At 36.5% G+C, this 27975-nt stretch overlaps 8 protein-coding genes across 12 annotated transcripts; 5 read left to right on the forward strand and 3 right to left on the reverse strand.

Moving 5' to 3' along the window:
- Positions 1-12: 12 nt before the first annotated feature.
- On the reverse strand, positions 13-1627 carry LOC109852377. Of its 2 annotated transcripts, none has more exons than XM_020423485.1 (5): positions 1458-1627; positions 919-1054; positions 678-835; positions 458-570; positions 13-117 (listed from the first exon to the last, which is right to left on the reverse strand). In XM_020423485.1, exons 1-5 carry the CDS (start codon positions 1601-1603, stop codon positions 17-19), a joined length of 654 nt encoding a protein of 217 aa, XP_020279074.1. In that variant the 5' UTR covers positions 1604-1627; the 3' UTR covers positions 13-16. The 2 variants fall into 2 exon arrangements, with proteins under 2 accessions (XP_020279074.1, XP_020279076.1); XM_020423487.1 differs by lacking the exon at positions 13-117 and adding an exon at positions 136-256.
- A 90-nt stretch (positions 1628-1717) lies between these two features.
- Positions 1718-4400, forward strand: LOC109852376 (ubiquitin-like-conjugating enzyme ATG3). 3 transcript variants are annotated; one of them, XM_020423483.1, is made up of 7 exons: positions 1833-1917; positions 2030-2160; positions 2516-2704; positions 2786-3031; positions 3087-3239; positions 3328-3455; positions 3545-4400. In XM_020423483.1, exons 2-7 carry the CDS (start codon positions 2089-2091, stop codon positions 3705-3707), a joined length of 951 nt encoding a protein of 316 aa, XP_020279072.1. In that variant the 5' UTR covers positions 1833-1917; positions 2030-2088; the 3' UTR covers positions 3708-4400. The 3 variants fall into 3 exon arrangements, with proteins under 3 accessions (XP_020279071.1, XP_020279072.1, XP_020279073.1); XM_020423484.1 differs by having other exon boundaries at positions 1854-1943; positions 2032-2160; XM_020423482.1 differs by having other exon boundaries at positions 1718-2160.
- A 752-nt stretch (positions 4401-5152) lies between these two features.
- Positions 5153-7995, forward strand: LOC109852370 (pancreatic triacylglycerol lipase-like). The gene is made up of 7 exons (XM_020423464.1): positions 5153-5263; positions 5582-5636; positions 5828-5973; positions 6094-6336; positions 6522-6722; positions 6942-7101; positions 7207-7995. Exons 1-7 carry the CDS (start codon positions 5206-5208, stop codon positions 7289-7291), a joined length of 948 nt encoding a protein of 315 aa, XP_020279053.1. The 5' UTR covers positions 5153-5205; the 3' UTR covers positions 7292-7995.
- A 125-nt stretch (positions 7996-8120) lies between these two features.
- LOC109852368 (odorant receptor Or2-like) lies at positions 8121-9782 on the forward strand. Its single transcript, XM_020423463.1, has 5 exons — positions 8121-8488; positions 8616-9005; positions 9103-9307; positions 9424-9579; positions 9696-9782. Exons 1-5 carry the CDS (start codon positions 8127-8129, stop codon positions 9738-9740), a joined length of 1158 nt encoding a protein of 385 aa, XP_020279052.1. The 5' UTR covers positions 8121-8126; the 3' UTR covers positions 9741-9782.
- LOC109852371 lies at positions 9640-12238 on the reverse strand. Its single transcript, XM_020423465.1, has 6 exons — positions 12001-12238; positions 11065-11251; positions 10684-10886; positions 10542-10595; positions 10348-10457; positions 9640-10136 (listed from the first exon to the last, which is right to left on the reverse strand). The coding sequence occupies exons 1-6, from the start codon at positions 12055-12057 to the stop codon at positions 9917-9919; spliced, it is 831 nt and encodes a 276-aa protein (XP_020279054.1). The 5' UTR covers positions 12058-12238; the 3' UTR covers positions 9640-9916.
- A 1990-nt stretch (positions 12239-14228) lies between these two features.
- Positions 14229-19631, forward strand: LOC109852374 (transmembrane protein 62-like). Of its 2 annotated transcripts, XM_020423478.1 has the most exons (13): positions 14229-15098; positions 15201-15312; positions 15444-15581; positions 15662-15988; positions 16065-16197; positions 16621-16776; positions 16853-17003; positions 17109-17231; positions 17317-17398; positions 17483-17611; positions 17692-17866; positions 17944-18171; positions 18249-19631. In XM_020423478.1, exons 1-13 carry the CDS (start codon positions 14841-14843, stop codon positions 18310-18312), a joined length of 2076 nt encoding a protein of 691 aa, XP_020279067.1. In that variant the 5' UTR covers positions 14229-14840; the 3' UTR covers positions 18313-19631. The 2 variants fall into 2 exon arrangements, with proteins under 2 accessions (XP_020279067.1, XP_020279068.1); XM_020423479.1 differs by lacking the exon at positions 18249-19631 and having other exon boundaries at positions 17692-17862; positions 17944-18165.
- A 369-nt stretch (positions 19632-20000) lies between these two features.
- On the forward strand, positions 20001-21100 carry LOC109852388 (NADH dehydrogenase [ubiquinone] 1 subunit C2). Its single transcript, XM_020423504.1, has 3 exons — positions 20001-20326; positions 20634-20777; positions 20966-21100. The coding sequence occupies exons 1-3, from the start codon at positions 20131-20133 to the stop codon at positions 21013-21015; spliced, it is 390 nt and encodes a 129-aa protein (XP_020279093.1). The 5' UTR covers positions 20001-20130; the 3' UTR covers positions 21016-21100.
- A 149-nt stretch (positions 21101-21249) lies between these two features.
- Positions 21250-27967, reverse strand: LOC109852384. The gene is made up of 9 exons (XM_020423500.1): positions 27732-27967; positions 23632-23750; positions 23401-23512; positions 23038-23165; positions 22754-22959; positions 22384-22679; positions 22018-22264; positions 21759-21950; positions 21250-21651 (listed from the first exon to the last, which is right to left on the reverse strand). The coding sequence occupies exons 1-9, from the start codon at positions 27778-27780 to the stop codon at positions 21549-21551; spliced, it is 1452 nt and encodes a 483-aa protein (XP_020279089.1). The 5' UTR covers positions 27781-27967; the 3' UTR covers positions 21250-21548.
- Positions 27968-27975: the final 8 nt, after the last annotated feature.

Genomic DNA, 27975 nt, shown 5'->3' on the forward strand with positions numbered 1-27975 from the left:
ATATATCTTGTTTGTATCAGTTTCTGTTTTTTTCTAACTTGGATTCGTCGAGTCTTTTCTTTTCTTTAGTAACCGGAAGAGACTCCTTAATTAAAAACTGCGTGTGAGCAAGTAACCCTGTGAAACATATACTTTATTAATCCTTTTTATTTTGTAAGAGAGACATTTTTATAATTAGATCTAAACTCGGATATTTGGAGAACGTCAAATACAACCCAGAGAGGCATTATGTTGGGGCACTCTAATGCATTCTACCCTGAAATAGCGATCGAAGATATACCTCATCCTCACCGTACCATTCACTGTTATATGTAACGATAACAAATATGGACGTGAAAATCGAAGTGGTAATAGAATAGAAGCGCGTTATATCGAATTGTCTCTTGATTGTATCTCGAATATACGCGTAGTTGCTGTTTAATATAAAGAAAAAATTTTTAAACTATATTACACGTACAATTTAAATTCTTCCTCTTGCGCTTGTCTTCCTTGAAAGAAGAAATCATATCGTTGATAGTCTCCTCCGATTTATAATCAATCGATTGCACGCACTCGTTGATACGATGGTACCTAATATAATGAAGGATACGTTGTAACAAAATGAAGGATATGTTGTAATAAAACACAATTATTAGAAAGCGATCGAGAAACAATTAAGAACTATTTTTACAAATTACATATTGTCGTAAAACTGAAACCCTTCCATAGACCATACTAAAAGCCGATCAAGCGCTGGTCGACAAGGTGTTCCTTTAATTAATTCCTGCATCGCTTCGTCTTTCAAGGATACTTTACTTCTGGCATCTTCCAAAGTGACTAGATAACTTTTTAAATCCTAAATAAAATCGTAGATCGAGTTTGAATATTACATTTTTTTTTTATGAATTGCACAAAACTCTTGCAGATAAATAAGTATACTTGTTTAGCGTAATTAAATTGCGTCAAGATATTATTAATGAGACTCATTTTATCTTCAAGGCTCATAAGTATCTGGAATATCAATCTTCCTCGCGTCTCCTCATCTACGATATCTTCTGTACCTTCTATTTCTTCACTGTAAAAAGAAGTATTTAAGAGACATTTGTGTGCGTACATGTGTGAATAAATATTTATATATTTAGTTTTCAATTTTTTCTATCTTCTCAGATTTTGATAAAACTAAAAACATTCAAATTTTGCGCGCTCTTTTTATCGATCCTCGTATCGCGCTGCGTATTCTGTCGATATGACAGATTTTCTAACCACACAAAACTCGAAAACGTCATTACAAGATCAACACACATGTGTAGCAGCCTGTCGTCGCGCGAGTGACGATTTTACCTTGTTTGGACCTTCGTTTGCGGACGGAACGAAATCGAATAAACGCACGTTTTATCAAAATCTGAGAAGATTTGTACGTGTGGTTTCTCGTACGTATTATATTTGAAATTGTTTTTTTTTTTTTTTATATATATTACCAAGCAACAACTCGAAATTGTTCACCTAAACCGATCATAGCTTCAAGCGGTTCTTGAGCATTTTGCGACAATTCTTTCCACTTGCTGTCCATTTCTTTTAATCGCGCGAAGTAACGTATGAGACACGTGTGAAGTTCTCGCGCCATAATGTAAAATTATATATTGATTGAAAAAACATTTAACAACTAAAAATTGTTCACAGTTTCTCTACTGCTGACTGACAATTGTATCCGCGTCCCGCGTGTGCATTTATCTTGGCAGCACTGAAAATATCAAAAGTGCCAACGGAAAGAGGTGGTTCGCTACTGTGCCGCTACAAGCAGAAAAGAACTGGGAGAATCCGGGAAGAACGTCTGCTACAAATTTACGATCTATGCCATAATCCGTAATCATCTGTCACCGGGTGAAGTTGCGTGACATCTCGTTCGAATAGAATCGATCCGGCGAATCGGAAAAAAAAGGCATAATAAGTGTTTTGATACAAACGTACAAAAGGATTTTCAACACGATTTTAGGATGACCGTGAAATTGTTTTGAATAATATTGTTTTCTTTCTCGCATTCGCAACCTTCAGGTGTTATCTCTCCAGCAGCAGTTTCCTCGCAGCAGAACGCGTACGACTCCGTCAATAATGCAAAGCGTGATTAATTCGGTAAAAGGCACCGCATTAGGAGTCGCCGAATATCTGACACCGGTGTTGAAGGTAAATTTTCGTTTTCTACATTCTTTCTCCGGTGTTTTTTTTTTTTTTTTGCTTATCCGTTGGAAGACAAATGTCCAAAATTTGGAGTCGATATCTTGGTTAGAGAGATTGTCAATCATAAACAGAAAAGTAGGGAGATATAAAGAATGTGCAGTAATTTAAGCATTGTATACAATCGGCGATAATTTCTTGTGAAGAATGTACAGAAAAAAGTGCAAAATATAAACTGTTCGATCGATTAAAAACTTACATAAATACAAAATCCTTTTATAATTTATAACTCTCTCTAATTTGTACTGCAATATACCGAGCACAATTTCAACATTTATATTATGTAAACTTGTACAATTTTAAGGAGAGCAAATTTCGTGAGACTGGTGTTCTGACACCCGAGGAATTTGTAGCTGCTGGAGATCATTTGGTGCATCATTGTCCTACTTGGCAATGGGCTACAGGTGATGAGGACAGAGCAAAGTCTTACTTACCAAAAGGCAAACAGTTTTTGCTGACTCGCAATGTTCCCTGCACGCGAAGATGCAAGCAGGTAGTCTTGAGATCTAAAATAACACAATTATGTTCTCTATCTGCGTGTAGCAGTTATATATCTTTTGCTGTACGTTTGTAGATGGAGTATAGCAATGAGCAAGAATGTATTATAGAAGCAGATGATCCCGAGGGTGGCTGGGTTGACACTCATCATTATGCCACCAGTATTGCCGGCCTAGACGAGAGAGTGACAGAGATGTCACTAGAGGAAACGATGGAAGAACCTTCTCGTACTCAAGACAACGCGGACGAGGACGAAGATGATGAGGATGCCGCCGATATGGAAGCTTTTGAGATTAGTGGCATGCTGGATGAGCAGGATAAGGTAAGGAAGCAGACTCGCTGAAGAAAGAGCAGCATTACGAGAAATTTTGTTACAGCACGCGGCGACAGAAAATACCAAGAAAAATAGTCAAGAGAAACGCGAGTCGTTTACAGAAGGAGAGATCATTCGCACTCGTACATACGACTTGTATATTACGTACGACAAATATTATCAAACGCCTAGATTATGGTTATTTGGATATAACGAGGTAAAGTGTGTATTTATATCTTCGATTATTGGATGTTCAAATTATTCGTGTTCCTAGGTCTACTATATTATTTATTTGATCATATTAGAATCGAAAACCGCTTAACGTGGAAGAAATGTACGAGGACGTTAGTCAGGATCATGCTAAAAAGACAGTTACAATGGAAACGCATCCACATATACCTGGCCCTCCTATGGCCTCTGTTCATCCTTGCAGGTCTCAATTTTGTCGAATTCACAACTTGGTCTTGATGTATTAAATGATCTGTTTCTACTTCTTTTTTTTTGTTCTTTTTTCTTTCGCAGGCACGCGGAAGTGATGAAGAAAATTATGGAGACGGTTATGGAAGGCGGTGGAGAATTAGGAGTGCATTTGTACCTTATAATATTCCTGAAGTTCGTTCAATCCGTCATACCGACGATCGAGTACGACTATACGCAAAACTTTATGTTGAACGCGGCCGGCTAAGACACGACGTTAAAGTTAAGCTATTAGCATTGTATCGCGATTAATATAAATTGCTTACAAAACACACACCCTCTGTATTCAGTGGATACGCGAGACATTTATGTATCGATGTTTACTACGCTTCTCGTTGTAAATGCGAAGATTCTAAAGATAATCGAGATCCGTAAGAATCTATGAATGTACAATTAACGTGTATCCTCCAAAATCCACGCGCGAACCGTGGTATCGAAGAGGAAAACCAAATGTCCCACCATGCAAACATCCATTCCCGAAGATTCAAAGCCATTACTTTACTCGGATCTAAAGCGTTCTGCACTTGAGGATCCGTCTGTGTGCTTGTCTTAATTTTAAACAATCGTGCACTTTCAACTCTCTTACACACATACACATATGCACACAAACATATTTGTTTTAACATTGCGAATCACCGAGTTGAGCAGATTTTATTTGACGTGAGAATCGTCAGACAATAAGTAAGGAAATAAAGGCTATGCTCGAAGGCAACGAAGAATTTGAACAAAGAAATATATGCAGGAAACTTGTTTATTATGTATTATCAATTAAATCTGATGTAACTCTTATCATTTATATAAGCGCGCGCTCAGAAACATAAATATTTCTAAAAATTGATGAATCTTATAATCAATTATTACGAGAAAAAAAATTAAATAAATTGGAATATTCCAAACATTACTTGTGTGTTAATTTATTTGCAAGGCGCGCAAAGAATCGCTGAATGCAATTTTCTTCGGACATTCCCATTTCCTCTGATTTCCCTTCTCTCGTTGCGCGTTGGAGATACGTATAATTAAGTGTTCTTTCAAAGATAATCTACCAACATGCACATAAATTTACTTTAGAGCACGTAAATTTACATAAATGCGATTGGATGGCAGAATTATGTGACGTGATATTACGCACATTAATTTACAAGCAATTAGATAACAAATTATTTAAGAAACAATACATGTATATCGATGACACTTCGTCTTATCTCATTAAAATACAGAAATGTGTGAAGTATTTTTGTATGACATTTGAATTGAGATTATTGAGAGTAGAGCTTTCCATAGCGTAAGATTAAAATTTTGAATTATACTGTCGCGCAATAAATATCTTAACATACAAACACATCTATTATTTTTTGTTATGTATAAGTTTGTTATTATTTTATATATTTTATATATTCTTTTTCTTGAGTGATTGAATATTAAAGGAATTTTATACATTGTTAGTTATTTTAAGTAGTGAAAAAACTCCTTGCAAAAGAAGAATGATATCTATACTGTTTATATGTTCATTACATAAGCACGAGATATTTCGTTTACACAAAAGTAAATCACTAGAGTGATAGAAGATAACTACACGTCTCATAAATTTAAGATTTGCATACATATATATAGCAACCTGATGTGCTCTCTTATATTTACGTGCGTTGAAAATAACAAAATTTATTCCATGGAAATTTTCGATAGACTACGTTCCCCGAAGAGTCAAGATGATTCTCGTTTCTTTGCTATTTGCCATCGCCGTAGTGATGCACGCGGAGACAATCGGTGAGTATCTCTAACAAAAACTAAATTTGTAAAATCAATTTTTTTATCATAATAACACTTTTGATCACTATTGGGAATTTTATTTCCATCAAGCAGCTCTTTCGATTCGCTCGTAGGTGACGAATTCGTACCGAGAGCAAGGAACATCAATAAAATTTGTTTTCTCTGAGAAAGAGATGTCTCACAGTAAAATATACTCTTTTTTTGTCTGAATACGTAATATACACGAACAAAATGTTTTTCTATACTATGAAAAATATTGTTTATTTTATGAAAAAACGCGAAACAACTTGTTAGCTTTAAATTCTCTTTTTCTAGATGGAGCGCCTCTCTGGGATGATCTCAATACCATTTTTTTGCGTCTTTATACTGGGTATTTATTTTTACACGTACTCATGTTGCTTTTATCGTTTCATAATCTAACTTCATTCTCTGTGATAAAATAAAAATCACTTTGAATTGCGTTCCTGTTGTTTTATCGATCTTTCTTCGATGTAAGATAAAATAAAAATATCACGAGTAAATCTACTTTTGATTCTAAAAATATATTTGTCTCTCACTTAGAACGACTATGGACGAATATATTGATTATTGGCTAAATAAAACTAGCGAAATCCCATCAAAATTATTCGTCGACAAACCGACTGTACTGTACTTTCATGGCTTCACCGAAAACGTGCAAAAAACAAGCGTACGCACGATAGTGAAAGGTACATTTTGACGATAAGAAGTGTGTTTCGCATCAAGTCATTTAAAACTATAAAATATAAAACTGTAAGTGTATAAAAATAAAATGCACATTTAAATGATCTTTTATTTTGTTTCTTTAGCTTACTTGAAGCGAAACGATCACAATGTCTTGGCGGTGGATTTTGGTAAACTGGTGAACGACACGTATCCGGAAGCGCTAATAAATGCCCCACGCGTTGCGGCCGCTGTAGTGACCGCTCTCGACGATATGGTGAAATCTGGTTTTGATCCGAAGAAACTGCACGTAGTCGCACATTCGCTGGGCGCCCAAATTTCCAGCTACGTCGGTCGAAAAGTCAGCTTTAAGATTCCCAGAATTACAGGCAAAAATTCAATAAACGTTTTTAAAAACTGTTTTCCTTTAAATAAATAAAAGAAAATCAATGAAACTAATGAAATCTTCAGAACAAATCTCGCTGTTAAATTAGAGCAGTATGTAAGATATTTTATGCGCGCGTGTTTATATCGAATAATACTTTAAAATTCTTTTATATATATATATATATAGGATTGGATCCGGCCGGTCCAGGTTATAATATCCTCCAGAATCGTCTCTCGGACTCCGATGCCGACTTCGTGGACATCATACACACTGACTTCGCATTTTACGGCATCGGAAGAAGCACGGGCTCGGTGGATTTCTTCCCAAATGGTGGTGAGCGCATACAACCTGGTTGCCCGATGAACTTCACGATCTTCTCTGACAAAGGTAGTCAATCTGGTGACATTTGTTTGTCTCTCTCTCTCTCTCTCTCTCTCTCTCTCTCTCTCTCTCTCTCTCTCTCTCTCTCTCTCTCTCTCTCTCTCTCTNCTCTCTCTCTCTCTCTCTCTCTCTCTCTCTCTCTCTCTCTTCTCTCTCTCTCTCTCTCTCTCTCTTTCTATCTCTCTCTCTCTCCCTCGCATCCTGATTCTTTGTTCGCATTTTTAGAATTTTGCAGTCATCATCGTTCCTGGAGATTCTACGCCGAATCCTTGCTCAACGAATCTTCTTTTGTGGGCGTAGAGTGCTCTGATCTGGATCATTTCGTTTCCGGCAAGTGCAAAGACAAAGCACAGATCATCATGGGTTACGGCACTCCGAGTAACGCGTCAGTATTCAATCTATTCGGAGCACTAAAGAACAATTTTAGGAGAGATTAAAAAATAATATGAAATTAGTATTTTACATTAACTTTACGTCAATTATCTTGCAGGCGCGGGAAAGTTTATTTAACGACAGCCACGCAAAGTCCTTTCGGCTTGAAACTTAGAGGAATTGAACCTGATCCCATTCTGTAAACCAGCTGACTTTACGTTACGTATTACTTAAGTTACGACTAAGAATAAGAAAAAAGTATTCCGCAAAATTTCACAAACAATAAAACCATCATTGTAAACCATATAGTATTAAACAGCAAGTAGTCTCTGTAACACGTGTATACCGTCATGCAATGTTTATCACATATTAATGAACATAGCCGAGCGCAAAGTCTTACTTTACTTCAATAGTCGCGTAATTGTCGCTCATTACAGAGTATATCCAGTACCGCGAGACGGAGACGTCTTTATTAATCTAATTTTTTTCTAAAAGCCGTTTCTAATTGACCCTTACGTTGCAATTCTTATCTTTGAATATTATTTATGCTTTTGACAAAGCATTAAAGCATAAAATTTTTAACTACAGTATACATTTGAAAAAAAGTTTTTTTCTTGCGCTCGTATTCTTTCAGCGACGTGTAATTATAGAATCGATTGTAATTATAAAAGATAAACGCGTTATTCGTTTTTTTTATGATTGTATAATAAGGCAGGCGCTGTAAGTTAATAACCGTATGTAATAAGCTTTCTACAAGTATTTATTATAATGTCTATTAGCTCATTATAATGTCTCGACAGTCAGCGGAACTTATTTATATATGCATCTATTGCGGTAAATGACAAGAAAAAATGCTTTATGTGTGAGAAAAAATGTATAACGTGAAATGCGAAAAAATAGAGACTACAATGCATAACACATGCACAACAGTAGCTTAAGAGAAAATTTTCTCGCAATAAGTTTTATTTTATTTTGCCTGAAGACCTCCTCTTCTTGGTACTTTTAATTAAACTTGAAAATAAATAATATAAACACACGATGCATACTCTTCCCTTGTCGTTTGCGTTGTTGACATATGTCGGGTATTGGCGACCTGTCGATTGGCCTCCGATGACCCTCAAATACCGGGCGTACTGCGTTTACTCCGTCGTGATGATTTTTCTGCTTAACTCGTTCGCGTTTTGTGGCATAGTCGATAGCTTTATATTCAAAGATCTCGAAACGTACATTGAGAAATTTTCGCTATTCATATCGGTGTTTGGCGTTTGCTGCAAAGTGGTAAACTTGGTGATACACCGAGGTAGAATTATCGGTCTCGCCGATATGCTGTTGAAAGACATCTGCTTACCTAGAAACGATCACGAGACGAATATTCAGCGACGATTCGATAATAACGCAAAGTGGGTATTGTGGAATCTTATTTTACAAGATTGTGTGTTTTATTCTCTCTCTCTTCCGTCTAAGAATTTTCAAAGAGTTGGTCTCAAATGTGTTCACGCTATTTACAAATCAAATATATTCTCTTAGGAAACTTGCCATCTACTGCGAGATATTAAACGAATCGGCCGTCTTCTTCGCCACGGTCGCTCCGTTGTGGAGTTTTGCCAGTACCCGAAGCTTACCGCTGTCCGATTGGGTGCCCTATAGAATCTCTTCAACGGCTGTTTATTGGGCTACAGTGATGCACCAAACTATCGGACTGACGGTCTGCGCGAACGCCAGTGTCGCTCACGAGACTCTCGTTGCCGGTTTTATGATCCAAGCCTGCGCTCAGCTAGACATTCTCTGTCATCGCGCTCGCACATTGCCGGATTCTCTGTCGAACGTTCGGAAGCGCAACACCTCGAAGGAGAACTTGAAGACGCGAGAACAGCGACTTGTACGCGAGCTCGTTCATCATCATCGCTACATATACAAGTAAGGATATCGAAAAAAAAATAGAAATAGTACGTATATGTATAACAATAATGTAACAATGTGTGTATATGTAAATAATGATCTTATCTTACGACAGATACGCGGAACGTATCAATACGGTGTTCGCATTGATGATCTTTCTGCAATTTACCATAAGTTCGACGGTGCTCTCTTTGAGCATCTACAAAATGTCGACAAAGAGCATATTGAGCTTCGACTTTGCGTGGAGTTTGTCGTATCTCGGATGCATGCTTACGCAGCTCTATCTGTACTGCTGGTTTGGCAACGAAGTGACACTGAAGGTCGGATATTTAGAAATTTCTGATTTTCTAGAGTAATCTCGTTTTCTTCAAGAAGTCCAGAACTTGCTTGAAGACGAACTACGAATTTTGAAGCAATTTATTCTTAAATCATGCAGAGCGTCGAAATTGGCAGCGCCGTTTACGAAATGGACTGGACGATGCTTTCCACTGATGTAACGAAGTATCTTTTGATGATAATCACACGATGCAAAAAACCAATTACGATAACCAGCGGCCACATAGTTAGTTTGTCCAACGAGTCGTTCATGAAGGTTAACGAGACAATATACGTTATAGTGATACTTGGCGATGTAGAAAATATTTGTTGTAACTTTAACATACAGTTATTTTGTTTTTTGCATGTCGTTTTATTCTTACTTTTTTTCAGATCGTCAGAGTTTCTTATTCGGCATACAGTGTTCTAAAAACTTAGTTACTAGCGAGAGAGAGAGTACACAGTAATCTTGCCATCAGATTTGATAACGTAAGATTGATTCGGTGGCCAACTAATTTATTCCGTGCGCTCGTAATAGCTTAAAAATATATATGTATTTTTATCTATGTAAAACATTTTTTTAAATATTTTTATACATGTGTATGTAAAACACGTTACATGTTGTATCTTTTTTTGAAGCTGTTTTGTACTTCATTGACGATCTGAGGATCGAACTTAGAATGACAGCAACAACTTGCGGGTAACTTAAAATGATCTCGAATTACTTCGCCTGTGTCGCTGATGGCATACAGCTCGCGATAAATATATTTCTGTTTGCACGTCATGGAGTATCCGAGAGGAACATCGATCAGCCTGCACTCGCTATTCTCGTTTCTGCAAGTAAAAATTATGTGTCACAATGTTTTGTTTGTTACAACTTTCTTCTCTTACCGATGTAATTTACATATTTGATACCATTAGATTCAAAAACCATAACTACACAATTTAAAGATGATCATAATTTATTTATATTTTTATAATAAGTATTATTAATTTGCAACTTATACATGTGCAACCTTAACATTATGTCGTATATAATACTCACAGGCAAGTCTCGATTCTTATAGCCTGAACGAAACCCGTCGCGTTCGACTGAATGATGAAAAGCGATTCGTTTTTCATGTTTCGACCCGATTGTGGATGAATTAATCGTTCCTAAAATTTTATGTAATTTTTTTACTGAAGAAGAATATTAATATATTTTATAAAAAATAAATGACAATTTGGAAGTAATCTTACTATAGGTACACAAAGTGGATTTTCTTCGGTGTATGCTCGCGTTTTAATAGGCATCTGCCAACAAAGAGAAAAAACGTTTTAGTGTACAAAAAATGTTTATAATTTTAGAAAGTAATTACGAGAAAACAATTGATATACTGACAACATCTTGAATCGTGTAATGTCTCAGAGTGGAATTGTTTAGGATCAGTTGGTCCATAAAACGTTGAGGATAATTGGAGACATTTTCGCAGAAAGTTTGAGCGCCACAGTTTGTCGGGATCATTAGAGGTTTCTCGTTTTCAAGTCGCATTTGCAGCATTTGGTCGGGAAATATAAATCTAGGCCGCTTTACTTTTTCATCGTCTAAAATTATATAAATTATTAGTCGATTTTACGTATTGCAAAGACACTTCGAAGATTTTTGAAACGTCTATTGAAAAATTCAAATAATGACTAGGTCAATGTAATACGAATTGAACGTCAGAGATAGAGTTTGCTTGTTTTTGTTTTTGAAATATTGGTTTTCAATTATTACGGTCACCTTCTGAATGCGATTGTTCTTCATAATTGTTTGATTCGGTAATTGCTATGGCAATGTGTTTGGCGAGTTTCCTTGCATTTTCCTTAGACTCTTTTTGATCATCACGATAATTTCTATTGTACTTATTGAGGTAATAAGTCTTGTAAAAGTCATCTGCGTCGTTGTTAACACGGATTGCAACAACGATCTGAAATAAAAACAAAAATCACACTTTAATTCTACTTGATCGCGAAGAATTTGTTGTCATTAAAAGTTCAGATTAAAACTTTCTCTGTTATCAATACAGTATCTTGTGACAATATGTATATTTAATCTTGATTGATAACTGTGACAATGTATATATATATATAATCTCAATTAATAACTGCGAAATTTTTCACTTGTCATTTTGTCTTCTGCGAAGAGATACATACGTATCTGATTATTTCACATTATTTATCTTGAATTAATATTGTGTGATTGCATATCTCTGAAATTAATTCTTCAGCCATTTGTATATGTGATTGCGTCAATTCGTATCTTACTTAAGTCGTTATTAATTTTTATTTCTATTAATTTCTTATATGTATACAATAGTGTATTATATAGATGTTTTATTAAATTTGATATATCACATTATATTGACACGTGCTTAAGCTTTTTCATGTGATATTTTGTTCACGCTTATATAGATCACCAATAAATTTACAAATTTTATCATAAACGCTATTATACAGAATATTACAGAATGCATAACGTGATTGTGTGTGTCAGAAGGAGCAACTTTTAGATAACAAATGAGCGCTCACAAAAAAAATCTACCATCTATGATCCACACGACACAGAACATGTAAAAATCCACGCGCGTCTCTCTTTTAAAATGCTTCACACTGCTCAATATTTCCGATTGCTTAGATTTTCGTTAGAAACAATTCGAAAAAATAAATTCTTACGTACTTTGAAAATAACGAGATTCGCTAATAAAAGCATTGTAATAAGATTTTTCAACGCCATTGCAATTAATTTTTTCTACCCTCGTTCACTTCTATGTACGATGTAAAACGAAGCACATTATACACAAACAAGCGCCAGCACTGTACTGTTAAAGTAGCTGCTGCGTAACCACTTTTAAGCTTTTAGAACACTTCGCGAATTACTTAAAGCGATTTGGATATGACGACTTCCGATCCGTGGGTTTTCTCTTATCAACTACATTTATTATCTGCTTCCGAGAGACTTTTATCTAGCCTCATCGAAGCACGTCAGTTGCGGTCGTTTACAGTTTTGTCGCGATGAAATAGATAGATACATATGAAATCAAAAATAATCCTGATGAAATTTTTGAAAGCGAATAAACTATATTCGCTAATATATGGCTATTTTTGAAAAAAAAGATTAAACAAATACATGAGATTAAATCAGGAACTAAATTATATAAAACCTTTATCTTTTTAAAGAATATATATATATACATATATAAATTAATCTTTTTTACACAAATAACTAAGACTAAATAACTAAGAAAGAGAGAAAAAAGAGAGAGAACACTATAATTGTATAAACATGAAACATATACATTTATTGATTTATAATATCAAAATAAATGAAATAAGAAAAAGTATAAGTTGTTACATAACAAATTTATATTAATAATAGACACGTGATAAAAGATCAATAAATACAATAGATATGCAAGACAGATAAGAAATTGATAATTAGTTTTATAATAGATTTTCTTACATGTTGTAAAACAAGAAGAAGAACGAAAAAGAGAGATAGAAGTATCAATTCTTACTTGTTTACAACTTATTTTTCTCTTCTCATTTATTATAAAAATTATCTACAATTTAACGTTGCAAACGAAATTTTAAACATTTGCAGTGTATTGATGACGAACAAATAAGAAAAAAATATATAACTAATATATATAAAAATACGTATTATGTTATAGGAAATAAGAATTTCCGCGAAATCTTCGGAGCTACTGTTGAATCAAAGTAACATAAATATGTTTTACGTAGGTCAGAAAATATCTAAACATAGTTACACAACTAACAATATACTTGTTGGCACACTTACGCACATGCGAGCTACAAACCGCAAATCTGACGCATATATTGCGACGAGATAATGTTTGAATTGCGTACAAAAAGAAAAGAATTTCCGCGAAATCTTCGGAACTTCCGTTGAATCAGGATAACTTAAATATTTTTTACGTAAGTCAGAACACATCTAAACATAGTTACACAATTATCAATTTACTTGCGGGTATACTTACGCGTATGCGAGCCACGAGCTGCATATAGATGCGTCAGATTGAAACAAGATAATGACAAATTGCGTATCCATCGCTAATTTTTATTATCTTCTCTATTTCATAACTATCACCGTGAAACTTTTGCGTCAAATCCCTTATCTTAATTTTCTAACTACCGATCGTAAATTTGTATCCAGGCAAAATCAAAACCTAAAAAACAAAAAAATTAATTGTAAGTATTTTTATATGATTTTATATTTTTTACATACTAGCACAACACAGGCGTGCGCTACGCATATATACCATAATCACGTGACTAAAGTCAGTGACCTCGCCGCGGTCACGTGACCGAGGTCAATGACTCCGCCAAGGTCGCGCGTCCGAGGTCAGTGACCCCGCCAAGGTCGCGCGGCGGAGGTTAGTGACATTACTGTAGTATGTATATAATACATATAATACAATATAAAGTATAATATTATAAATATATAATAAATTATATGTATATAATATGTATATGTCGATCAACCAACCAACCAATCGGCTACGCGGAAAAGAGGCAACAATAGGTGCGATAGATTCGATTCCAAACGCGCACTTCTCGGTCCAAATGCCCTTTTTTATACAAGAAGGAAACTTACTTTATATAAAATAAATCCTGGCCGCTCATGGTTTTCTCTCTGTGTTTAAACTTTGAGTTTCCTCCCATTTTTAATAGCATACAGCGACATCATCTTACAGCCTCGTGAAAACTTGAATTATTACGCAGCTAAGTCGATAAAATCTCTTGTGTCTCTTACTGGTAAAATAGAAAATCTACTGGCTTCTTCCAACATTGTTGATAAAAATATTCTTCATGATCGTAAACTAGTAATACAGAAAATCTCGAATATATATATACATATACATACGTATAATATAATTTGTTTATACAAAGAGAGAGTGTTTCTAAAATTGTCTCATAAGTAAAACCACACAAATAAAACTGTTTTGTTGGTGGTTAGAAAAACTTTTTGGCACGTTTAAACCTGTGTAGAAAATATATTGGTTTTATTTATAACATTCAATTTAGAAACACACGTGTTATGGTCGAATACACAGTTGACAAGTGCGTGACAGTGTCCGAGTAACTTTCCAAGCACAGAGGAGGGTTGCATGAATTTTTCGTGACGACATTCTCGAGATATAAATAGCGACAGAGAAGATGAATAAATGAAAGCGTAAACCGATCGACTCGGATCGCTTTAAGTTTTCCCCGAAAGTTTTCGATCGATTTTGCCGCGCGAATGCGCATAACGTGGCTCGATGCCGCTCGCGTTCTCGTAATAGACGCGGAAATGAATCTCGGCATTCTCGGCGAACGTTTGTCGTTCGTCGCGCGACGAACGCGAGCAACGTGACTTCCCCCGAGGAATAATCCTCCGACTCGTTTGGCCGTCTTCCCCAGTTTGATCTTCGTCGACAGCGTATCGAATGTCAGCGATCATCGAGCCGGTCTGCCATGAGGCAAGAGATTCGAAGCAGGTGGCTGTGACGGAAGCAGATGTTTTTCTTGATGTTTAGAAGTTATCGCCTGAACGTTGTCACGATGAGAATAGCCAAGTCCACTATCGTCCTCCTGACTTTCGTGCTGATGCTTTCTATTTTGGTGGCCAATGTGGCTGATTTTATCAACGTCGAGTCATATCCCTCGTACGAGACATTCAGGGACAATAATGGGATGGCACAATCTTCTGATTCCAAATATCCAAAGTATTATAATATAGGAAGGTCCTATGATCGCTTGATGTGGTTCTTACAGGTTTGTCTGTGCTTTGAACAGATGATAATGCAATGTGAATTCTATTTTCTTGTGGTTAATACAGAGATACATGTATTTTAACAGTTGTTTGTATATCTTTAGATATCTGACTTACATCTAAGTGTATTTAAGGATGTATCCAGAATATTGGAGCTTCAGGAATTCTGCAATGTTACTGTAGATTCAATAAGGCCTGCAGTTGTTGTGGCTTCAGGTAATTTATGTGTCAGAGTATGTAAACATATGACAAGAATCTTATAGTGTACAATGAGAATAACAACTAATGAGTAAAGTAAGTAGTAAACTTTCTAAATTAAAATACATCATTTATTTGTATTTTGATAGGAGATTTAACTGATGCCATAGCTAGTGACAGATTGGGTTCTAAGCAGATACTTCCAGAATGGCGTAGTTATAAATATGTGATGGAAGTAACTAATATTAAAGAGAAAACATTGTGGCTGGATGTCAGAGGAAATCATGGTAAAAAGCAAATATTTTAACAATCTCATTTTAAATATTATATTTTGAGGAATATTATAAATTTATCAATGCATTTTCAGATAACTTTAACATGATCAGTCTTGACTCAAAGCACAATTATTACTCAAACTATTCTATTCAGGGAAAGAAACATCCTAGATCCTACATGTACAATGTCAATGTTGGTTCTGAAACGTACTCGTTTATTGCTGTTGATGCTTGTTTGAAACCAGGCCCTAAGAGACCATTTAATTTTATTGGCGTTTTAGACCAACACGAGATTGACAAGATAAAACAGTTGATCAAACAATCCAAAGAAAGCAAGGCTGATCATGCAATTGTGTTTGGTCATTATCCTACATCGTGCATAGTATCTCGGGCCGATACAGACATCAGGAGTCTGTTAAGTAAGATAATAATTATGTAATTTTTTTTTCATTGAAGGTACAAGACAAATCTTGAAATAATCTAATTTATTAAAAGGTAGTTACAGAGAAAATATGGCATATCTATGTGGCCATTATCACACATTTGGTGGCACAATGCCAAATATGTATACTTTACAAAAAGGGGGCTTCCTTGAACTGGAATTGGCAGATTGGAAGGACAATAGAATGTAAGAGACGATATATTTCTACCTTACTTATATTTAAGAAACTTTAGTTATTGTAATTACATTTATTTTGGTTTCTTTGAAATCAACTTAATTGTAAGTACAATCAGTTACGAAGCATAAACATAACAAAGAAATCTCTTCTGTGCATTTTTATTCAGAACGAATAAGATCTCTAGAAGTGTGTTTATTTTTGCTTTCTGTGTCACAGCGATATTCATAGATACAATACTTATAATATAACTCACGTAAAATTAACTTATAACTCACATAAAATTAACAGTGAAACACTTTGATACTGATTATATAAATACTCCTTTGCTGTATCATTATTCATTATATCTCCGATATGCAGCTTACCACTATCGATTCTCCTTAGTTTACGAACAGTAGACGCCTACTTGACATACACACGCTTATTACTAGGTATCGCCTCGCGGCAATAGATCACGGCCAGTTCTCATTCATTGATATAAAGCACAATGACTGGCCTGTAGTATTAATCACCAATCCGAAAAACGCGCAATCTAGGATGCCGCAAAAAGAAAACCCGAAATCCGTTATTACATCCACGCATGTCAGGTAAAACGCACTTTTATTAGTACTATTTATTGTGTCGACTTCGTAAAGTGTTCAGCTCACAAATTGCTCGTTGCAGAGTGTTGGCGTTTTCCACGGTTCCGATAAAAAGCGTCGAAATTCAATTCGACAATCAATGCGATTGGCTGCAGTGTGATCATGTAAAAGGTCCTCTCTATGTGTTGCCATGGAATTCGACAGAGTACACGGAGGGTATTCATCACATAACAGTTGAGTACAGATGTCTCTATTATTGAACTGAATCAAAGAGTATTGGTTTTAAAAATGTCATATGTTTTTATACACAAGCAAAATTGTATTTTATATTTTTTCAGGCACGTGTAATTGACATGAAAAATAGAGAGAAAATTGTATCACATGATTTCTCTCTCGACGGATCGTTTTTATCGTTTCGAATTTTGCCCAAATTAATACTGATGTACAGCGTAGTTCACATTGTAAGTTACCACAAGTCACACTAGTTGATTAAATTTTCATGTAACGTAAGGTGTGTGCACTTTAACGTTTTTATTTTTCTTATAGTTCCAGATAGCGTTCTTTATTCTATTGGCAATAATGATAGTGCCATTGTGCTTATTACGCTTCATTCATATGTACAGGAAACGTAAATATGCGAAATTTGCGAGTTTTTTTTATATCAATATTTTAAGAACTATGCATGCTGAAAAAAGCTTTTGTTCCGATATAGGTAGACGCATGTATCGACCACGGATACGTAACAGATTCTTGCATTGGGTGGTGAGAAAATTGTGGGTACTGTCCACCGTTGATAAAGTGTTTTTTACTTTGATGCTGTACTCGTTGAACATGGCTATCGGTGAGTGTGTAAACACAAATGTCAGAGAAACAGTGAATGGAAATAAGTTGAAAAACAAAACAAAAACTTGCTTGTCAAAGGTCCGTGGAGCGTAGGAGAGGTAATTGACGGTCATATAGGCGCGATCTTCGTATGGGGAATATACGTTGAAAATAGTTACCTACCAGGTGGTATTACGTACTTCTACGGATACATCCACTTGGTTATTTTCAACTTCCTGCTTACGATTATTTTAGCGGTTCAGGCTGACCGTAGGTTCGTTTATTGTAATAACTTATGTCGTCACGCTAACAAAAGATTGTCCCAATCTCAATTTTTTATTGCCATTTCAGATTGCAAGAAATTGAACATCCCGCGGGACAACGCGTGTCGAAATTCTGTTTGGTTTGCCGCTCCGTGCCAATTTGTCTATTACTTCTTGTGCAAGTCGTGTGGACCTATATTTTCTATTTGGAATACGGTATATTAGCGGTGCTATTATGCCCATTACGAACCGGAAGTATTTTTATAGCGATTGTACTATACGTATACGTAGAAACAATGCCTTCCTCGTGCTTGAGGTTTGTATGAATGTACTATGACTTGCGCAGTGCTATGCGTACAATAAATTTCATAACTGTCTGATTTTTCCCTGCAGCTCTGCTGCAGCTATGTGGTATCGTCGTGAAGCCGTCAATGGAGCTGTTCCTGGAGCTATTTAATACTACATTCACAAATAGAATTTATAAATAACAATGATAGCAGAGTAATACGACTGGAGAAAATATTGATAAACAGAACAATGTTTCGGACAATTTGATGTAGATTTACAGGAAAGTTTCGAATATAGATTTTTTATTCTACTTCATATTTTTCAAGTAGAAATATATCGCGTGAGAGTGAGAAATGGGAATGATAAATGTTAGAAAACGGAGTTAACTTTATTTTTTTTATGTGATGTTTCAATAATCTTGTGAATACTGTGCGCATTTCATAATCAAGTCAGTATTCTTTTAATAAGTGCCACATTATTTTACAATACGTATTTTTTTTATTTTGCAATATACTCAGTAATTATTATATGATTACAAAGTTACAGGTTTATTTTGTAATTATTTATTATTTACAAATAATGCAATATGATACTCTCAAGCACATATTGTAATGTGATAATTATTGTTGATGTAATTTTGCATTAATAGTCGCTACTACTACTTCCATATACAATATATTTTAAATTCAAAAGTTCCTTTAACAAAATGCTCTCATCTTTTCTCGTTTACAACAAGAAATCAGATTTCAGAGCATTATTGAAGCAAAGAGAATATTTATATACTGTAAATATCATTCTGTTATAGTGTTTTATCTTTTTCTGGAGAAATTATAGGAATGTTAGTTGTTATATATTAAGCGACAGAATATATTTTGTTTTATCAGAAGAGCTTTAAAAAGTGAAACTATACTGTAATGTTCTCGTTCGGAAGCCGAGTGTGTGCCGGTCACGCTTTTCTGTGTGTGACGGTAATATTTTTTCTACTTCTCTATAATATACGCAAGGTCCACACATGGTATTCTTTTCACACGGCAGTTACTTTAGGTAAATTCGAGAACAATTTCGCTATATTTATTTATATGTATTAAATTGTTTTACTGTAGCACCACACATACACACGACATCGCAAAGATGGCCAAGCAATATAAAAGGTGTTAATAGAAAAGAATTTTAATAGACTGTTTTTTTGTTTGAAATAAATAATGTACAAATGCATCAGTTCACTGACAATCATATATAAATCAAAAAGTCATGCTGTAAAAAACAGCAATTTGATTCGAAAGTTTTGTGCCATAATGTGTGTAAACTCGAAATTTTGGCTATCTTTGATAAGAGTGCTAACAGAAACAAGTGAAAGTAACACATTGTTCTATTAAAAATGTGATTACAAAATGCTATCAAAAATATGATCAAACATATATAAAATCATGTTAGCATTTGGTAGTCTATGTGAAACAATAGTTAACAAATAAAAATCTTACAACAATATATTTGTTCGTTTTTTATTTAATGGAGTTCCTTTAGAAAAATTTATCAACAGAGAGAGAGAGAGAGAGAGAGAGAGAGAGAGAGAGAGAGAGAGTTTAAAAGAAAAGAGTATAACATTTTAGAAAGTATTGGGTCAATATAAGAGAAATATTTTATGTAATAGTTATATATATAAAACTATTTTATAACTATTATATTTATATATTTGAAATTCAATTAGTCTTTTAGTTAAAATGTCCGTCTGAGATTATATTTATAATCATTTTCAATCCGCTATGACCACACTTTTGTAAGAATGAAGTAAGTATTCAGATACTAGATTTCTGCAAAAAAATTTAACTTACTAAATAGAAATATAGGTGGCAGGAGTAAACCCCTCATTTATCGGTCGCAGCTTGCAGCCGGTCTGCGACTCAAAGCAAAACTTCGCGGCTGATCGGTGTGTCGTGTTTTTGTAACTTCGTTGATTTAGCATCGGAAAAGAAATTGTCTCGCAAATATGACAGACATCAAACACCATTCACATGAAATAAGTGATCATCCGGAAATTCAATGGGCTCTGGATTTACTCAAACCGGATCCCGATTACAAACCGAGTGTATTGCAGAAATATATAAATGAAATATGCTGTATAGTAATGGGCTTCGCGATCCCCTGCGCAAGAAACTTTTACTGTTATAGGCCATGGTATTCTGGTAAGTAGTATCGAGTGATAATGAATGCGCGTGACATTTGTTCGTCTTGACTTGAGACATCTTTAACCTTTTGACGCGGGTTATGTAACGTAGCAGTTCTCTTAGAATCACAATCACAAACTGTGTTTTATTTTCTTTTTTTTCTTATATCTCTCTTATAATTTCAATTTTAGGAAACAAAGCAGAAATCCTTATTTGATTGACATAATTGATTTTCAATAAAGATGACAGAATTGCACACATTATTATTCAGTTCTATGGTAAGCTTTTTCGACAACCATAGTGTCAAACTGATGTTTGTGTTCAGGTTTCCAAGCGCATGGTATAGGAATGACACTAGGATATTTCGTTGCTCAAGGTATAAACAAAACAACTGATGCGTACAAAGCAGACCGTGATACTAAATTGAGAGATTATATCATACAACACCCAGAACTTTTCCCAGAGCCAGGTGACATAATTGTTTTTATTTTTAAAAGAAAATGAAAAATATCGAGTTAAGCAAAAAGTTGGTTTTGTTATCTGTATAAAACATGATTGTGTATTTATATAATTAATAAGAAAAAATCTATATATTTCTCTCTCTAATCAGTTGAGTGCAAAATGTACAACTGCCTTGGTTTTTTATGTTTGTTTCAGAACGTAAGAAATATAGCGAAGTACTTGATTCTTGGCTGCCCATACGTTAGATAACTGCAATTTATTAGAAGCAATTGCAGCATCTTGTTTGTATACTCTTTGATGCAATAAGACAGTATGATTTAATACAATGAACATAGATGTGTTGTGTACATACTTTGCAATATATAAATATAATGGATATTATTGTTACGGATATATACATGTATAAGAGCATATATCATTTTCAAAAAAAGTAAGGGAATTTGTTTAAGATTAATTATTCTAGGATATCGTTAGGTTATCTTCTAAAACTAAAAGTTTTTGTTTTTATTTAGCACCAAGATAATTTTCTCTTTTAAGTTGAGCATTTATACATAACGTTAAAAATATTTGCAAAAAATTGCCGAATATATGTTCTATACACGAAAATAGAAGTATGAGTTGATGCGCACTGACTTATACACATTTGAGATACACGCAAATTGAAATTTTTATAAAGATCCGTCGATCATTTGTCGCGCACATATGCCATCCGTATTGATAGCAACAAACGAGGCGCAACAGGCTAAAATTTAAATCTAACTCGCTCGAGTGACGCTCCTTATTTGTTTTGGGGATTATAGTTATCATTATACAGCCCTGTACCCTTAGAATCTCCTAACCATGGATATTTGTTTGGACACTCTCTACACGTTTCTAGATACCTGTAATTAATTATAAATTTTTATAAATCCAATTATGATTCTATTAAAACAACAGTAATTTGATTGGATTCTACAATTATGTTATTGATAATTGCGTTAATTTCTACCTTGTCATCGTGAAATTTGCTTCAGAAGGCTTGAAATCTAAAGCACATTTATGTGGATTATTGCACGGTGGTCCCGGCAAATTTTCTTTCTTTTTACATGACCATCCTTCGAAATTATGCAGAGCTTTAATCGGTTTCGGATCGGTCACCCACGTTAACGCTTGTGTTGCGGTTACGAAGTAAACGTCAGGTCTGTAAGACAGAAATGTTACTTTCAAGATGTTCTGGTTTTTAGCAGAGACGTATTTCATGTACTCACAGTGTCACCGCCCAGTCGAGGAATTTCGACAGACCGCGTTCCAACTCTTTGATTTGGAACCAATTGGTGTGGAAAGGCATCATGTACGGCGCTCTGTTCTGTTCGTAATATCTGTTAAAGTCTTCCTGCAACCACTCGAACACCTCCTCGGGATCGTGATTGTGTAGGACGCATTGATCTAAGTAAGGACAGTGCCCACCTTCGTAGCTCTCCACGTAATGCGCGTTCAGAGGTAGCTCCCAAACACCTGCGACAGATAAATAATTTCTTTAAAATTGCATATCAAAAATATACATTGTTTACTAGAATTCATTTTACATTGATGAAATCTATTTTGTTTAAATTTTCGTCGTAGTTTTTCGTTACCTTGGAACGATTTGGTGGGACAGGTGCCGGCTTTGCACTCGTGTGGGATCTTGTAGTCGAGAGTGTACGGCCAGATTGGCACCTTCAACGGCGAGATCCCGATGCTGCTGTCGTATATGTATCCGAAGTCCTCGAGTACCTTGTACTGAGTGTTGCGGCCGGGCTTCAAGTAAGGCGCCCGCATACCGACCACTTCGCTGGTCGAAATGTTGCTGAAGTGCTTAAGTATCTCGCGCATGCCGATCATCTCGCCGACCCATTCCTCGTAGCCTTTGTCCTCCAGGCCTTTTTGAAGTCTGAAAAACGTACGATTCGATCAGCGAAACGCTACTTATCGACGCTCGCCGATTACGATCAACTATTTACTCACGAGATCGTCTCCGTCGCGATTTCGTGGCCGTCGTGCGCCAGGCTCTGGACCATGTTGTAGTTGCAGTACTCGTGAGAGATAAAGAACGTGCCTCTCAACGGGCAATTGTTAGGATTCAAGCGATCCTGAGTAAATATCTTCTGATAGTGATCGAAATTGTTGTGATTTATCGCACCATCGAACGTCATTATTATCATTTGCGGCGTCTGGAATCATTGAAGATGTTGCGTCTGCGTCGTTTTCGGACACATTTCGTAAGCCGTGAAATCAATCGTTTATCTTACCTCCTCCGGCTGAAGACCGCCGGGAATGATCGTGCCGTCTCTGGAACAGAAGCAATACGGAAGCTGACAGTTCGCCGTGTCGCAGCGCTCGGCCAGATCCGTCGGCGGTTCGGTGATTGGCGCTGGTGCTAAAAAAGAAAAGAGATTTGAAAGACTATTGCGAGGACCGCACTCACGATTCTCTTCCGAAAATTATACACCCGGGGGAGTAAACGCAGATTAGGAACGGCGCGCTCGAAAAAGTAATAACTGTATCATTAGTCAAATTGCTTTTCGACAGCGTGTAATTTCCTCTTTGAATCTCGCTCCGTTAATTTCGTGTCAAATTTTTGGAGAACGCGAGAAAAAACACTGTTCGCTCACTAGTCTCGATGGGTCCGCATCGCGCCTCGTTCTTGAAGGTGCAGAATTTGCTGATGTCGTCGAAGTGCAAGCCCGACGGACATCGGTTCAGGTACGGATATCCATCGACGCACTTTCCAAAAAACAAAACAAGATTGTTAGTAATTGCGACGCGAGCAATCGTAACGGAGGTAATAAACGATCGACGAACGACAAAAGCAACAGAAGCAATGCGACACGTCATGCAATTACCTGATAAAATCTTCTGCAGGTTGCCGGATCGGCAAAATTGCCGTTACCCTGGCCTTCCGGACACCTGAATTCCTCGTCCTTCTTGTTGTCCTCGTCCTTTTTGTTCTTCTGGCAATGCACTGAAAATCAAAGAAAGGCAATAATGAGGAAGGAGGATAATGAGCGACGGACGCAACGAAGGTAACATTCTAAACATTCTAAACAATTTTTTTTATACATAGACACGCAGAAAATAAACACAGTAGTTTTATCGGCGCGTAAATACGTCGCGAAAGAAAGTATTTCTTTCTTTTTTTTCTGTCCTCATTCGTGAAAGTAACGAGTATTGTTTTGCATCTGATTAATCTCGCGCGCGAATCCAAATTTCATCTCGTTACATCGAAACTTTATTCCCTCTCGAAAATGGTCGGAATCAGATGATTGTCCAATTTATCCCGAACGAGAATCTGTGTGAATTTTCTTTTCTTTTTTTTTTATATAAACGGAGATCACACGATATATCTCGTGTGATCGTCCAGATGATTGAGAAAAGTGTTCGAGAGCGGTCGGGAAATGTCAAGGTTGGGGATCGCTTGCTCGAAACGTGTTTACCGCATATTTACGCTCTTGTATTCCGGATGGAGCTGGCTATCAAGCGCGCCTACGTTCTACTTTTACCGCGTTCCTTCCGTCGCGGCCGTTATTACGCTCCGAACCGCGAACGATTACGCCCAGCGACGGGTGACAAAGCAATGACTTTAATGAATGGCCGCAAACTAGGAGAAGTCACATATAACAGTTTTAATCCTCATTTGCTTGACACATTTACATATGTTTTAAATGCGCGACACGACGTTTTGAGAATTCCAGGCGTTACTTCATCGATTTTGCGCAAGACTTAAATTTTTATATATTCTTCGACTTCTACAGATATTATAATACTTGTCCATTGTTTTTTTTTTTTTTTTTTTTTNTTTTTTTTTTTTTTTTTTTTTTCCCCGCAGCCCATCAGGGGCTCGTTTCCATATAATCGGCCCAATTACACGACACAATTTCATGCTCGGAACAAAAAAGAATAATATAACCTAATTTTTTTTTTTTTTTTTTTTTTTTTTTGTCCCAGCAGAACGTGTAAGAGACGATGACGATAAGATCACGTCTGCAAAAAGCTTAAAAGAAACGCGCGTGGATGATATGGGCGGGAGAAATTCCAGAAGAGAGGTTTGAGAAAGCGAGAAACACGCGGGTTGTGTACATTCCAATATGTTTGAGAATAACGCACCGAGCAAGCGTTTTATATGTTTCTTTTGGCGAAATGTAAATTAAACGTTATAGAGACGCGTGAAAAGACAAAGGTGGAGTCGCGCGACGGCGCGTTTAATGAATCGCCGAAACATTAACATGTATTTTTGAGAAGGTTTTGTTTCGTTTTATCTTTATTCAATTTGTAAGTCAGAAACTTACGTTGGAAAGTGGAAATTTATGGAGCACCAAAGTGACAAATCTGACACGCGTGTAAAATGCCGACCTAATCTATGTTACCTTTATTGCATACGCGCGAGAGACTCTAACAACTGGGAATCCCGCAACTCTATAAATTTAAACGATTCTAAACTCGCAAGTTAACTTCCCGCGCCGTTGATGTGCCGTTATTTAGTGGTTGATCAGTCAAGCGTGCGTGCGTACATCAATATGTTTACGGGCGAAGAATTTCCAACTGCCGGAAGAGCTTCTTAGCCATTCCAGACGCGCGACTGCGGCCGTGTTTCGCCGCGTCGAGAGCGCGCGAGAATTGCACAAATTTTTCGCGAAACTTATACAACAACGCATTCGCAGCAACGAAGCGGACACGCTCAAGCTGACGTTACGGGGAGAGTGCTAGTATCAAGGCTCTTTGTGAGTAGCTCGTATATCTGTCTCGCGAGAAATTTAAGTTCACGTTTTAGGAGTTGGTGAACTTAACATTGAATCTCTTCGGGATTATATCAAAAAAAGGATTTAAAAAAAAGAGGAACAAAACGCGCGCGCGCGCGCAACGAGCGTCGCGTGCATAATGAGAGAAATTGCACGACACGCGATGTTGAAGGTATGAAGATATTAAAAATCGTGGACAAGTGCGAGAGAAAGTAGCACCTGCGGAGACTCTTCCCAATGACCTTATAATCGTTACGTGTAGCACATTTTTATCGGGCGCGCTTATATATTTAACTGCAATTTCAAGTAACATTAGATAACGTTGTACACGCTGTGAAGTTACAATTAATTCTCATAGTTTTTAGTAGTTCTATCTGTAGCGATAAATTTTTTAAATCATCATTTGCGCTCTAATCGATGACTCCGCGTTTAATTAAATCTCGCGAGAACAATGAGGTGCGAAGTAATTGCAACTTATCGAGAATTAAATTGTACGATGATTCCCGATCTATGTATTTGCTATGTAAAACACAAACGAGAGATATTATCGCCTTCTTGGTACGCGCGAGATCAACTAGAAATTATATCTCAAGACATTCATTACATGCGCAACTTAATCGACAATTACAGTTCTGCAACATAGGCGTTCATTTCACTTTCGTCGAGCTTCCTGACGCGGTTCAACCGGATGTTTGCGGTATGAACAAACAGAAAAAAGAATAATCTTGTTTCTTCTTATTGAAGTTTTGGAAAATCTCTTTCCCGTTTGTAATTCCCGTTCTCTCGGAAGCGTTTCTAATTGAATAAATTAGAAAATGTGCAATCTCTTCGGAAAAAACTTAGTTCTTCTCCGATTCGTCTGTTTTTCGCAGATGTGACAGGCGAGAATGAGACGCATTACGGCCGTAGCTTGTCGAGAGAGGTGTTCGTGTTCGCGGATGTCAAAGAGATCCGTTTAGCGGATAAAGTGGAAAGTGAAGGTACACCACCATCAGTGCGCGTTGGCAATGACGTTGTGCTCTCGCTCTTTCAGGTGCAACATTTCCTTCTATCGTATTCGTGCACACGCACACGTGCGGTCGCACGTGTGTGCGCTCCCCGCTTCGCGTGTGTACGTATGTGCACCATATGCGCGTAAAACAAATCTTATGTAAACGCGAGTGAAACCGCCGCCAACGACGTGCCAAATTTGTCGACGCGCGTCAGTGTCATCTCTCACTTTCTTGAATTCGGCATCATCTTGTCTCACGATTTTTGTTCTTGTGCGAAACAATATTTTCGTTTTGTTTAATCGTCATCAACAAATATTTTTATTTCAAAGCAAAGATTTATGCATCCGAGTAATATATGTGGATCAATTAATCAAACAAGCCACTTTTAAGTTTTTTTTTTATTCTTCAAAATTATATAAACAGTTATCGTGAACAATCTGAGCGAGTTTGTTTCTGTTTGTTTGTTGCAATTATTAAATATTAAGTACAAAGATATGAGCTTTAATCGATAATAAAATAATGTGTAATTATTTATATTGCACAGTTTTGGATTTTTAATATCATTTGGATGAGAATATCAAATGTATGTAGAAGAGCAAGAAACAAAGAAAAAAACGCACAAACAGAAAATGCTTCTCGAGAGGAATAGACGTAGAATAAAAAAAGAAGGAAAAAATAAAGTACAAAATCAGTGGCGGCATTCTGCTAGAAACTGGTCAGGTGTATTTCCGAACAGCAATAAAAAAAAAAAAAAAAAAAAAAAAAAAAAACCAATCGAAACCAACCAACATTGAATCGACGCAATTACATTTTATTATCTGTGAAAATGTGGAAATTCAACGTTAGAAATGAACGGATTTGCGCAAGTTTTGGAAAGCGACTGTTATCGAATCAAGTAATCGGTGAAAATAAACTGCCGATGCCCAATCCGAAAGGTACGCCACGTATACGAATGGAAAAAGAATCGGCTGGTGGATTATTGAGAGTGACGAGATCTTTGATCTTGGATCTTTCGCAATTTCTAGGAAACCGCCGTTACGTTAGACAATAAATGGCACGAAATGTCGCGCCGCGGTCCAGTGAGAATTTAAGCGATCTCTCCCATTTTCCGGCTCTCCCACGCGGAGAGACACGCGCAATCCGACCTCACTGGACCGGGAGCACACTGACGGAGAGAAAGGTGATCGACGTAGGGAACAACGAGGGCGCGCCTACCTGCGACGGTCAAGACGGCGCAGAGGAGCGCCGTTTCCTGGAGTCTCATCGTTCGGCAGCTCGCGTGTTCTCGGTATAATCTCTGGGGAGTGACAACGGCGTGTTCCGGTTCCGTTCGCGTGTTCTCGGCGCCTCGTTCGGAGTTCGTGCGATTACCGTGACCACGATGTATTATCAGCCGACCGACCGATCGACCCAACAGACTGATCCGCTGCCGCGACACTGCCGGGGGTAGACCGCCGCC

Source organism: Pseudomyrmex gracilis, unplaced genomic scaffold, assembly GCF_002006095.1.
Source record: "Pseudomyrmex gracilis isolate BER0280 unplaced genomic scaffold, ASM200609v1 scaffold_28, whole genome shotgun sequence".
Taxonomy (NCBI): Eukaryota; Metazoa; Arthropoda; class Insecta; order Hymenoptera; family Formicidae; genus Pseudomyrmex; species Pseudomyrmex gracilis.

Bases quoted from the DNA above. Each gene is read 5' to 3' on its own strand.
- LOC109852377 (XM_020423485.1), bottom strand. From the start codon at position 1,603: ATGGCGCGAGAACTTCACACGTGTCTCATACGTTACTTCGCGCGATTA. The intron at 1,055-1,457 runs GTAATATATATA...TTCTTTTTACAG, and splicing joins CAATTTCGAGTTGTTGCTTG to TGAAGAAATAGAAGGTACAG. The intron at 118-457 runs GTACGTGTAATA...TATGTTTCACAG, and splicing joins CAAGAGGAAGAATTTAAATT to GGTTACTTGCTCACACGCAG.
- LOC109852384 (XM_020423500.1), bottom strand. From the start codon at position 27,780: ATGAGACTCCAGGAAACGGCGCTCCTCTGCGCCGTCTTGACCGTCGCA. The intron at 23,166-23,400 runs GTGAGCGAACAG...TTTCTTTTTTAG, and splicing joins ATGCGGACCCATCGAGACTA to CACCAGCGCCAATCACCGAA. The intron at 22,680-22,753 runs GTGAGTAAATAG...TACGTTTTTCAG, and splicing joins ATCGCGACGGAGACGATCTC to ACTTCAAAAAGGCCTGGAGG.
- LOC109852374 (XM_020423478.1), top strand. From the start codon at position 14,841: ATGTTTTTCTTGATGTTTAGAAGTTATCGCCTGAACGTTGTCACGATG. The intron at 15,989-16,064 runs GTAAGATAATAA...ATTTATTAAAAG, and splicing joins AGACATCAGGAGTCTGTTAA to GTAGTTACAGAGAAAATATG. The intron at 16,198-16,620 runs GTAAGAGACGAT...GCTTATTACTAG, and splicing joins GATTGGAAGGACAATAGAAT to GTATCGCCTCGCGGCAATAG.
- LOC109852388 (XM_020423504.1), top strand. From the start codon at position 20,131: ATGACAGACATCAAACACCATTCACATGAAATAAGTGATCATCCGGAA. The intron at 20,327-20,633 runs GTAAGTAGTATC...GTTTGTGTTCAG, and splicing joins TTATAGGCCATGGTATTCTG to GTTTCCAAGCGCATGGTATA. The intron at 20,778-20,965 runs GTGACATAATTG...TGTTTGTTTCAG, and splicing joins AGAACTTTTCCCAGAGCCAG to AACGTAAGAAATATAGCGAA.
- LOC109852371 (XM_020423465.1), bottom strand. From the start codon at position 12,057: ATGGCGTTGAAAAATCTTATTACAATGCTTTTATTAGCGAATCTCGTT. The intron at 10,596-10,683 runs GTCAGTATATCA...CTTTGTTGGCAG, and splicing joins ATTACACGATTCAAGATGTT to ATGCCTATTAAAACGCGAGC. The intron at 10,458-10,541 runs GTAAGATTACTT...ATAAAATTTTAG, and splicing joins ATCCACTTTGTGTACCTATA to GAACGATTAATTCATCCACA.
- LOC109852376 (XM_020423482.1), top strand. From the start codon at position 2,089: ATGCAAAGCGTGATTAATTCGGTAAAAGGCACCGCATTAGGAGTCGCC. The intron at 2,705-2,785 runs GTAGTCTTGAGA...GTACGTTTGTAG, and splicing joins GCACGCGAAGATGCAAGCAG to ATGGAGTATAGCAATGAGCA. The intron at 3,456-3,544 runs GTCTCAATTTTG...TTTCTTTCGCAG, and splicing joins GCCTCTGTTCATCCTTGCAG to GCACGCGGAAGTGATGAAGA.
- LOC109852368 (XM_020423463.1), top strand. From the start codon at position 8,127: ATGCATACTCTTCCCTTGTCGTTTGCGTTGTTGACATATGTCGGGTAT. The intron at 9,308-9,423 runs GTCGGATATTTA...TAAATCATGCAG, and splicing joins GCAACGAAGTGACACTGAAG to AGCGTCGAAATTGGCAGCGC. The intron at 9,580-9,695 runs GTTAACGAGACA...ACTTTTTTTCAG, and splicing joins CCAACGAGTCGTTCATGAAG to ATCGTCAGAGTTTCTTATTC.
- LOC109852370 (XM_020423464.1), top strand. From the start codon at position 5,206: ATGATTCTCGTTTCTTTGCTATTTGCCATCGCCGTAGTGATGCACGCG. The intron at 5,974-6,093 runs GTACATTTTGAC...TTGTTTCTTTAG, and splicing joins CGTACGCACGATAGTGAAAG to CTTACTTGAAGCGAAACGAT. The intron at 7,102-7,206 runs GTCAGTATTCAA...ATTATCTTGCAG, and splicing joins TACGGCACTCCGAGTAACGC to GCGCGGGAAAGTTTATTTAA.